At 54.7% G+C, this 9,872-nt stretch overlaps 2 protein-coding genes across 5 annotated transcripts; both read left to right on the forward strand.

Moving 5' to 3' along the window:
* Window positions 1-1,304: 1,304 nt before the first annotated feature.
* On the forward strand, window positions 1,305-5,659 carry MYL6B (myosin light chain 6B). Of its 3 annotated transcripts, none has more exons than XM_002915980.4 (8): window positions 1,305-1,445; window positions 2,862-3,087; window positions 3,808-3,835; window positions 4,067-4,210; window positions 4,444-4,617; window positions 5,142-5,219; window positions 5,378-5,415; window positions 5,554-5,659. In XM_002915980.4, exons 2-7 carry the CDS (start codon window positions 2,908-2,910, stop codon window positions 5,404-5,406), a joined length of 633 nt encoding a protein of 210 aa, XP_002916026.1. In that variant the 5' UTR covers window positions 1,305-1,445; window positions 2,862-2,907; the 3' UTR covers window positions 5,407-5,415; window positions 5,554-5,659. The 3 variants fall into 3 exon arrangements, with proteins under 3 accessions (XP_002916026.1, XP_019651711.1, XP_011219010.1); XM_019796152.2 differs by lacking the exon at window positions 1,305-1,445 and adding an exon at window positions 2,733-2,756; XM_011220708.3 differs by lacking the exon at window positions 1,305-1,445 and having other exon boundaries at window positions 2,845-3,087; window positions 5,378-5,444.
* A 220-nt stretch (window positions 5,660-5,879) lies between these two features.
* MYL6 (myosin light chain 6) lies at window positions 5,880-9,122 on the forward strand. 2 transcript variants are annotated; one of them, XM_002915981.4, is made up of 7 exons: window positions 5,880-6,011; window positions 6,263-6,290; window positions 7,166-7,309; window positions 7,557-7,730; window positions 7,823-7,900; window positions 8,184-8,228; window positions 8,931-9,122. In XM_002915981.4, the coding sequence occupies exons 1-6, from the start codon at window positions 6,009-6,011 to the stop codon at window positions 8,210-8,212; spliced, it is 456 nt and encodes a 151-aa protein (XP_002916027.1). In that variant the 5' UTR covers window positions 5,880-6,008; the 3' UTR covers window positions 8,213-8,228; window positions 8,931-9,122. The 2 variants fall into 2 exon arrangements, with proteins under 2 accessions (XP_002916027.1, XP_011219011.1); XM_011220709.3 differs by lacking the exon at window positions 8,184-8,228.
* The last annotated feature ends 750 nt before the right edge of the window (window positions 9,123-9,872 follow it).

Here is a 9,872-nt window from a genome sequence, read left to right on the forward strand (position 1 = left end):
ACACCTACAAGAAATGTATTTCTTCTTGCTCCATTGCTTCAGACTCAGTGATCCTTTATGGGTGAAGAACGGGGATATACCAACTACTTCCTATGTTGGGAAGAGTAAAAGAAATCTATTTCACAAACACATATCCTATTACTCTGTGCCAGGCCCATTCTATTTTACAAATATTAACACATCTCATCCTCCCAACAGCCTTATGAGCTAGGTACTATTATCCTTAGTTTATAGATGGGGGAACTGAGCGATAACTAAACTTGCTGCAGGTTACCAGCAAATACCTGGCAGAATCTGGGTTCTAGTCTAAACAGAGTGGTGTGAGCCCATTCTCTTCAGCTGCCTTTGGTGCCTCTCTCAGATAATTTAGGCCCCTAAGCGGTAAGGGCTTGGCGGAGGCTTCTGGGAATAGTTGCTGTCATCCTCCTCTTCATCATCACTGTTATTTCTGCATACGAGCCATTTCTACTCTTCCGAGCAGCTTGCCCCAGGCAGCAAACATCACTTACTGCCCATAAAGTTTATTTATGCCTCACCCTCCTGACCTCGCATGGGCTTTCCACTCTTAAATTCTGTCTGCACGCCCAGGCAGCCCCAGCCTCCAGCACCAGGGGCGCGGCCAGGGCATTTACTGAACCAGGGCCGGACCGGTCGGTTCCCTCCCAGCACAGGGGAGCCTCTGATAATGGTCTGGGGAAGGAGATGTCCAAGGCCGGCAGAGGCGTTACAGACTGAAAGGGCAAAGGGCCGAGCCCTCCATTCCAGGCGGACCCGTGAGGTCCCGGCCACAGTATGGAGAACCTTCAATTGGGGAGAAACTGGGGCAGGTGAGTAGGCTTAACACCAAATCTTAACATTTACTTCAACTACCAGCTCATTAAAAAAAAAAAGTAAAAGAGAAGAAAAACTTTGGAGTTACTGTTCCAGGTGACACAGCACTCAGCGGCCTCTGCTCTTACTACCAAACCGCGAGAGCGTAAGCTACGCCGACCGCACCACTCTCTCCGGGACCTGGGTGCTTCCCAGCACGCCTTCCATTCGGCCCGCGGCAGCTTCGGCCTTCCCCGTGGTTCGGCGTTCTCCCACCAGCCGACCCGGGAAAATAGCCCAGCACACACTAAACGGGGAACTCACGGCCGGGCAAGGGAGCTATCCTGGGGGGCCCCCGCACGGTTTGAGGGTCAGGGGAGGGGACTGTAAAGGAATCACTGCCTTTTAGTTCCGGGACACGAAGAGCGCCAAAACAGCCTGAGTCACCAACCGCTTCCCCTGCCGGAAGCCACTGCCTTGACTTTCTCTTCCAGCTTGAGAGCGGCGTTTCCCGTGAGCCCGCGGGCGCTCGAGGACTACGACTCCCGGCATGCTCCGAGGCCGCTGGGTTAACCCTTCGGGGCCTGCAGCCTCCTCTCAGCGCCCCGCCTCCGTCCTTACCTGGACGCCGCAGGGTAAGTTTTTGGGAGCTGGAGAGGGACTCTTTCCTTTATTTAAGCTTGATTTAAGGTGTGCGTGCGTGCGTGCATGTGAGTGTGTGTGTGTGTGTGTGCGCGCGCGTGTGTGATGTATTCTGGGAGGGTGGAATGATTATGATTTTTCTAAAATGGGACAATGTTCAGTAATGAGATTCAGACATATTTTTGCAAGTGGGAGACAGACCATCAACTCTCTGAACCCCAGGGTCCAAGTGGAATCACTACTATCTTCCTCGGAATGCTGCCTAAATCCTCCTTTCCTTCTTTATCCCTGGAACAAAAGTAGCCAGCAGTGCCTCCCCTCTCCCAACCACCTCTGACTTAGACCCTACCCTGGTGCCCCCAGCAAGGTTTGGGACCGGATGCCAGTGTCAGGGTTTTTATTATTCTCTGGTTGGGGGTAAGTACTCGTGGAGCCCACAGAACCTCCCACATCCTTTTGGATTAGAAATTTTAGGATTTAGGCCCTTTGCCTCTCAGGGCCTGCCCCTCCCCTCAGGTGCCATCACAGATTGAGTCCCTGTAAGTTCAGCAGGCACCCCACCTTTGTCTGACTTGAATGACCATGGGCTTGTGGAAAAGGGTCCCTTCCTTGGAAGTATGGGTGGTGGGTGTTAAACCTGATCCTTGTCCCCACCCTCACCCTTAAGACAACCCTGGGAACAGGAGACAATAGGGGCTGTCACACTCCTCTTTCTGTTACTATTCTTTATCTATATTGTGCACAATTCCAGTTCTGGGCTGGGAGGGAGGGGGACAGGGACTGTAAGATTTGGAGGGTCAACTACCCCTGCTCCTCAACCGTGGTCAGAGGGGAGTGGAGGAGCTGCTTTTTTTTTCACCTTTCACTGCTCCCAGACCCCGCCTTTTTTTTAAGATTTTATTTTTAAGTAGTCTGCACACCCAGTGTGGGGCCCGAACCCACAACCCGGACAGATCAGAAGTCACATGTTCTGACTGAGCCAGCCAGGTGCCCCTCCCAGGCCCCACTTTAACAATCCCAGTTCACAAGGCCCCCCTCTCTGCCTCAGCCTTCAAGGATCTAAAGCTGCTTAGAAAAAAGGGCTACTTTATGTCAGGAGGTTGAGGCCTGGAATGCCTGGATCCTCTTCTTTGCTTCACCCGTGTCAGTGTCTGTCATTGGCAAGCATCCTATCCTTACCCCGGAGGTTAACTCCCTCGTTCTGGGCAGATCTCTGGCTTCCTTCCCCTGCCCCAGCATTTGGGGCCAAGTGAACAGAAGAGAGAAGACCTTGGGGCAGGAGTCCTGAACCATAGGAGTCCAAGGCAGGCCAGCATATCTCTCCTCTATCTCACCCTCCCCACCGCCAACTGGCTCCCTGCCCCTGCCCCCGCCCCTTGACATCCCAGACTCCCTGGCTATTTAAACAGAGATGGGTGCCCCCATCGGCACACTGTCCTTTGGCCACCGGACATCATGCCTCCCAAGAAGGATGTTCCTGTGAAGAAACCTGCAGGACCCTCTATTGCCAAGCCTGCTGCCAAACCAGCAGCAGCGGCGGCCCCTCCAGCCAAGACCAAGGCTGAGCCAGCTCCAGCTGCCCCTCCAGCCCCTCAGAAAACCCAGGAGCCCCCCATCGATCTCTCCAAAGTGGTGGTGAGTCCCGGGAAAGTGAGGAAAGAATTTGGAAGGGATGATACAGGGTGGGAAACAGCCCAGGGGATTGGGGGGTATCTAGAAGACAGGGAATCAGTGAGCACTGGACAGATATTAGAGATTCCTCTTAGTCCCCATTTGGAAGCATCCAGGCTTATGACTCTGCTGTTCTTTTTTGTTCTCTCCCTCTAAACTGTAACATGTGTGTGGGTACGTACACACATTCTCACTGACCCCCCTGCTGGAGGCAGGGACCCATGAGATGGGGAACATCTGGGTTCTGAGGAAAGTTTCAAGGTGAAGAGAGGGAGCTGGTGCCTGTGCCTGGCTGACTGTTCAATTCTAAAAGCCACAGCTCTGAACCCCAGGAGGGAAGGCTGAAGAGGACAGACTTGTTAGACAATCACAGCTGGGGGCCAGGGGTAAATTTAGCCTTTGTTCAGCCCCCAGTTATGTGAGGGATGCAGAGCTCAGGGCACTGGAGGGAGGGAAACAGGTGGCATGGGATTAACCCTGTTCCCAGGAAACCCTCCCCCCCATAATTCCTCCTCTTGGGATTCTCCCAAGGTCCAGAGCTGGGAATGGGACTGAGGTGGCTGGGCTCCCAGCCTGGTCTCTTTGGGCCCCTCCCCAGAAGTGGATGCCAGTTGGTTGGGAGGAGTGCTGGAGAGAGATTGAATGAGCCCTGTCATCCCTCTCACCTGCTCTTTTCTTCCACAGATCGAGTTTAACAAGGACCAGCTGGAGGGTAAGGAGAAGCTGGTCCCTTAAGCCCCACCGTCTAGTCCCAAGCCCCTGGTCAGATCCTCTTTCTATTCCCCTGACTCCAGTCCCAAACTTGAAACCTTCCAAGCTAGTGGTCTTTGTGTCCCCTGTTCTGCCCAGCTCTAGCACATAGCCTCTGAACCTCCTTTCTGTGTGGGGGAGGGGTGGTGATGGGAACCCCTGGTCCCAATACCGACCTCTCCTTTTACTTCAGAGTTCAAGGAGGCCTTTGAGCTGTTTGATCGAGTAGGGGATGGCAAGATCCTGTACGGTCAGTGTGGGGACGTGATGAGGGCCCTGGGCCAGAACCCCACCAACGCCGAGGTGCTCAAGGTCCTGGGGAACCCCAAGAGTGATGGTGAGGGGGACGCCTAGAACAATGTGGGTTTTCAGTGCGGTGGTAGAATGGAGGAGGATTGTTGGCAAGGTGACAAAGGATGCTGGGGTGGGTCTCAGGACTTAAAAAACTGTCAAACACGGGGTAGAAAAACAAACTGAATGTTGAACATGATGACAGGCTTCGTGGTAGGGATGGAAGCTGGGTCCAAGGTGACACTACAGTGACCTCTCCCTCCCCTTTCCAACCTCTAGAGCTGAAGTCCCGGCGTGTGGACTTTGAGACCTTCCTGCCCATGCTCCAGGCCGTAGCCAAAAACCGGGACCAAGGCACATATGAGGACTACCTGGAGGGGCTTCGGGTGTTTGACAAAGAGGGGAACGGCAAAGTCATGGGAGCAGAGCTCAGACATGTCCTCACCACCCTGGGTGAGGCAGGGGACCAGAACTCCTGTGGGTTGGAGAGGAGGGGGTGGACCAAGGTTAGCCAAGTAGACAGAGCCAGGGAAGGATTATCGGCCTATAGGTCATGGGCAGGAGACTGAGAAGGTCAGAGCCAAGGGGGCAGAACCTGAAGGGCTTCTTCCTGCAGGAGGTGAAGTGAGGGTAGATGCAGATGCCCCCCAAAGAACAGAGGAAAGGGGATGAGGTGGAAAACCCGATTTTCTGTTGTGGAAGAGACGCTTGTGCTCTGTGATCTGGTAGCTCCTTAACCCTGTGGAATTCACTTTCCTTCTGTCAGAGCTTTTGCCAGGTGCTAATGCAGGTGAAATGGAAAGCAAGATGCAGGGACATATTTGAGGTGTTACCATTACAAGGAGAGGATTCCTTGGGGTTCTGTTGCTATGAGCAAGTTTCCGAGGGTGGGAGAAGAGAAGGTACCACCCAGAAGAGAAAGGCCTGGTTGGGGTGGGAGGGAGGGCAGGGACTAAAATGCTATGTCTGGGGCTCAGGAGAAAGGATGACTGAAGAGGAGGTGGAGACTGTTCTAGCAGGACACGAGGACAGCAATGGCTGCATCAACTATGAAGGTGAGGGGCTTGAGGAGCAGAAGGGACAGGGGAGGAGACGAGGCAGAAGGCTCACGGTATGGGTATGTGGGTGGGGACTCCCGGGGGCCTGGACTGGCTAAAATCAGATGGATGATCCAAGGGCCTGCTTCTGAACCCCTCTTGCCTCCTCTCTGCAGCCTTCCTGAAGCACATCCTAAGCGTCTGAGCTCTACAGGTAGGGCTCCCCACACCCCACCTGGACAGGCAAGTTTCCTTTCCTTTCCTCAGCCTGGGCAGAAAAGCAGGGCAGTGCGTTTTCATGTCCTGCTGCGCGCGAGCGACAGGCCTTGGCAACTTTCATCTTTTTCCACAGATGCGGTGGGGTCGGACACCACCCCCCCTTCCCCGGCTGGCGGAAGCACGTTCCTGCCACTAGGAGGCCACCTATTGTTTCAAAATAAAGAGACGTTTCCTCTCTAGGCGTCCGACTGTTGCTTTCTTCAGAGGTGGGGGAGGGAAGGGTGGGCTCTCCTCTCCCCAGTCCGATATCCTTCGATCTTCCTGCTGCACAGAGGAGCGGATTCCCTGCGCCCCACACGACCCGCTCCTGCACTTTCTTTTCCCGGGTAGGGCTATGCTAGAGGAAGAAGCAGCGGGCTCCGCCCATCTCATTATTAATGTAGCACTGTTATCTGCATAAAGCCGGGCCAGGACTCCTATTGGCGGGATCAGCTGAGGGTGACGTCATTGAGACGTACTAAGACTAGGGTTGGGCCGGAACCGGAGCCATTACTGCAGGAAAAGGTCCCGCGGAGCGTAGTCGTCAAGATGGTGGGGCCCGGGGCCTGGAACGATGAGCGGGATTTGGGGAGAGAGGCGGGAAGTCGAGGGTAGGGGTTTGCAAAGGGAACCTGAGGGCCTGGAAGGTCGGGGGGTAGGGTTGGAAAGTTTGGGGGTTCTGTACTGTCGGGAAGCGAGTCCTCGACACGGAACTGTAGTTTGTGGCACAGTTTGTGGGACTGGGCTTAGAAGCTTGGGGGATTGGGGTTCAGATGCTGACTGCTCCTCTCTTCTCTGAGCAGTGTGATTTCACCGAGGACCAGACTGCGGGTAAGTAATCCCTGACCCCTACTGAGGTCATGTTTAGGGAGAGGGACCCCCGCCTCTAGCACCTACCTCCTAACCCCAACCTGTCATCTCTTCAGCAACCCCAGGGAAGTACTTCCTGGATTCCCTTCTGCCTCTTTCTGGATCCTCCATTTTCTTTTCACACTCTTTCTTCCTCCCCCCCCTTCCACTCTAGATCCGAGCCCCAAGCCCCGGGTGAGTTTTAGGTGGTGCGGGTATGTGAAACAACTTGGTCACCTAATGCCTGCTGTGTGTGGGGTGTGGGGAGGGCGTATTAAGTTTCCTGTGCTCCTCTGTCCCTTAATCTGCTTCTGCCTCTTCCCTCCTCCTGTGATAACACCCGCCCCCACCCAGCTTGGAATTGTGAAGATTGTAAAAAGCAGTGACCTGGAATTTTGTGAAAATGGGACAGGGGGATTTGCTGAGGGTATTTCATAGCTGTACCCTCTGAAGGTCTCCTTCTGTACAGGAGGGGTGGGAAGTGGCAGGCTGGGATGACCCCAGTCCCAGGCTGCTGCTCTCACTTCCTTATAAGGACAGGACCCAGACAGGGCGGTGGCGAATTCCTGCCCTGACTAGAGTAGTGAGGAGGCTGGGCAGGCTTGCTGTACGCAGAGGAGCCTGTAAATGGACGTTACCATTCTGCCCAGGGAGGAGGGAGGCTATGTCATTATGTGGGTGGGACACCTGTGCTGGGAGGCAGGGACACTAGGTCCCTCTTAGTGGACTTGGGTGTACAGTGGTACAGATACCTGGTTTCCTCAGCATGATCAAAGTTGAATGGGCAGAAGGGGTTGTGAGGGAGGGTTTTGGTTAACCCCCAAATGCTCAGTGCTGATGTGTATCTGAATCTTCAGAGTTCAAGGAGGCCTTTCAGCTGTTTGACCGAACAGGGGATGGCAAGATCCTGTACAGCCAGTGTGGGGACGTGATGAGGGCCCTGGGCCAGAATCCCACCAACGCCGAGGTGCTCAAGGTCCTGGGGAACCCTAAGAGTGATGGTGAGGGTCCTCATGAACAGTTTCTCAGTGTGGTAATGGGCCTACAGTTCTTCAGCTGAGAGCTTCCCTTTATCTTCATAGGCCCAAAACTCAAGCAGGTTTGTCTCAACTAGCAAATCCCACAGGTTTCTCCTAATTTGAGTGGGAGCCACCAGCTCAGTTGTGGTCCCCGAGCTCCCAGCTCAGTGTGGTCCTCTCCTCAGTCCTGAGAACCTGTGTGACTTTCCCTCCACCTCCTTTATGGCAGAGATGAATGTGAAGGTGTTGGACTTCGAACACTTCCTGCCCATGCTGCAGACGGTGGCCAAGAACAAGGACCAGGGCACCTACGAGGACTATGTTGAAGGTCTTCGGGTGTTTGACAAGGAAGGGAATGGCACCGTCATGGGTGCTGAAATCCGGCACGTTCTTGTCACGCTGGGTAAGGCTCTGCCCTTGCTCCTTGAGCAGAGGTGCCACCTGATACACGCCTGCCACCCAGTTCCCAAAATGCTTTTTTCCTTCTCTCTGCAGGTGAGAAGATGACGGAGGAAGAAGTAGAGATGCTGGTGGCAGGGCATGAGGACAGCAATGGTTGTATCAACTATGAAGGTGAGGGATGAATTGGGGCTCTCCTGGAGGAAGCAGCTGTCCAGGCAGGTCACGCCCAGCGGTTTGGGCTCTCCCTGTCCCTGGGCTCCAAAAGAGCCAGGAGGCAAGGGGCAGGGCCTGGCCATGGGAATATGACTGGAAGGGAAGGGGTAATGTGTGAGGTGGGGGCGGGGGGGAAGGAATGGCAAGTCAAATAAAGGGAATGTCTGTTCCCCCACCACCTGACCCCTTCACCCCATGTCTGTGTCTTGTCTTCACCATGAATGTCTCTTCCTTCCTGCAGCGTTTGTGAGGCATATCCTGTCGGGGTGACGGGCCCATGGGGCGGGTACGGCTCCTCCCAGCCTCCCCTTCTCTAGTTGCCCCCTCCCCAGTGTTTTTCTGCCTAATGTCTGCTCTCTAGCCCCTGCCCTTCCCCTACTACCATCTGACTTCCTCCTAGCATGTTTCTGCATGGAGCTGACCGGGGAGGGGAGGGTTCCTCAAAGAGGAAGACAGCCTGGGGGTGTGGTACCTCCTTTTCTCCTAGAATGGGCTCTGAGGTTTTGCTTATAGGGCCCAGGGTGCTGGTGTCTGGGAACTCGCACCAGCCTGTCCCCGTCTTGCTTCAGGGTGATCCTTTGGCCCTGGGGCATAGGTGGTTGGCATGGGGGGGTTGGTTGCCTGCCCCTTTGTGCTGCTGTAGCTGAGTAGTCGTCTTCTTCCTTCTGCTGGGCAGCTTGGAGGTACCCTAACCCAAACCTCTGTCTTCTCCTGCCAGTGGCTGACAGTAGCTGTAGGTGTAGTTGAGAACTTTTCTGCCACCTGCTGTGTTCTTGCTGCTCAGGGTGGGGTGGAGGGGCTAACAGCGGGTGGGAGGGGAGCTGGGGGCTGAGAACTAGGCGGCCTCAAGGTGGCCCCTCTGCAAAGCCCAGATTGGTTTCTGCAGGCACGCTCCTATGCTACCTTTGTGGTCCTGTGGTCTCCTAGCCCCTGGTGGACCCCTCCCCGCAGCCCTACTCCCTGGCTCACCCATCTCTCCGATCCACAGAGCTCGTCCGGATGGTGTTGAATGGCTGAGGACATTTGTGGTGTACCCGAGCCCCGTGCCTTCCCCTGTGTGAGACTGCATGTAGCCCTGAAGGCATCCTAGGTCCTCTTGTCACAGCACTGTTGCCAACTTGTCTCTCTTGGATGATATTTGCTGTCAGCATTCACCAAATAAACTTGCTCTGTGCCCTAAGTATGGTTCTGCTTTCCTTCCTGAGCAGGGTGAAGGGGAAGAGAGACCATCTAGGGTCAATAGACCAGGGGTTGGGAGAGCTGGGGGAAGGGCTTATAGGATCCATCTTTGTGTCATTTAAGAAATGCTGGCCCCATTCATTGATGCTACAAAGGCTACCCCTTGGGGGATTAAGGAAGCCATACATCCCTGTAGGACCAAAGCTATCCTCGACCGTCCTCGTTCTGTCTCCTACCAGGAGGTCTTCCTGGCCCTCCAACTGGTTAAACCCAGCCCTCACCCTTCCAAGCACTGACAGACTTTTCTGGGGGAAGCCCAGGGAGTGTTTGATGGAGGAAAAGCCAGGCCGTATTAGCACTGCCCGAGCCTATCTATCTATCTGTCACTTCGGCAGGGCTGGGGGCCAATAATAACAAGTATGAGATGCCTGCCTTCTTCCCGCCTAATAAGGGAAGGAATGAAGCCACTACTTCTGCAAGGATAAATATACAAAATCTCCAGGTTGTGAGGATGTCCTTCCAAGTCTCAAACAGCTATTTTTAGGGCAGGTGAGAGCCTCTGCCCAGCTCCCGTACCAGTGCACAGTCCGGACAGCTGTGCTGCCTTCAGCCTGTTGTGGAGAGAGGCCTAGTTTCTGTGTGCCTGTAGCTTGCCCAGTGCCTCTCCAGCCCAGGCGAATGCCCCTGGGAAGGACTCCGGGAAGGCTGCCCCCAGCCCAAATTCCCCTTCCTGACAGCCACAGGTCAGAGA

The sequence above is a fragment of the Ailuropoda melanoleuca genome, chromosome 15 (genome assembly GCF_002007445.2).
Source record: "Ailuropoda melanoleuca isolate Jingjing chromosome 15, ASM200744v2, whole genome shotgun sequence".
Lineage (NCBI taxonomy): Eukaryota > Metazoa > Chordata > Mammalia > Carnivora > Ursidae > Ailuropoda > Ailuropoda melanoleuca.

Coding starts and splice junctions, on each gene's coding strand:
- MYL6B (XM_002915980.4), top strand. CDS start 2,908: ATGCCTCCCAAGAAGGATGTTCCTGTGAAGAAACCTGCAGGACCCTCT. Junction 4,211..4,443: donor GGGGAACCCCAAGAGTGATG/GTGAGGGGGACG, acceptor TCCAACCTCTAG/AGCTGAAGTCCCGGCGTGTG. Junction 5,220..5,377: donor TGGCTGCATCAACTATGAAG/GTGAGGGGCTTG, acceptor TCCTCTCTGCAG/CCTTCCTGAAGCACATCCTA.
- MYL6 (XM_002915981.4), top strand. Junction 6,291..7,165: donor CACCGAGGACCAGACTGCGG/GTAAGTAATCCC, acceptor CTGAATCTTCAG/AGTTCAAGGAGGCCTTTCAG. Junction 7,310..7,556: donor GGGGAACCCTAAGAGTGATG/GTGAGGGTCCTC, acceptor CCTTTATGGCAG/AGATGAATGTGAAGGTGTTG.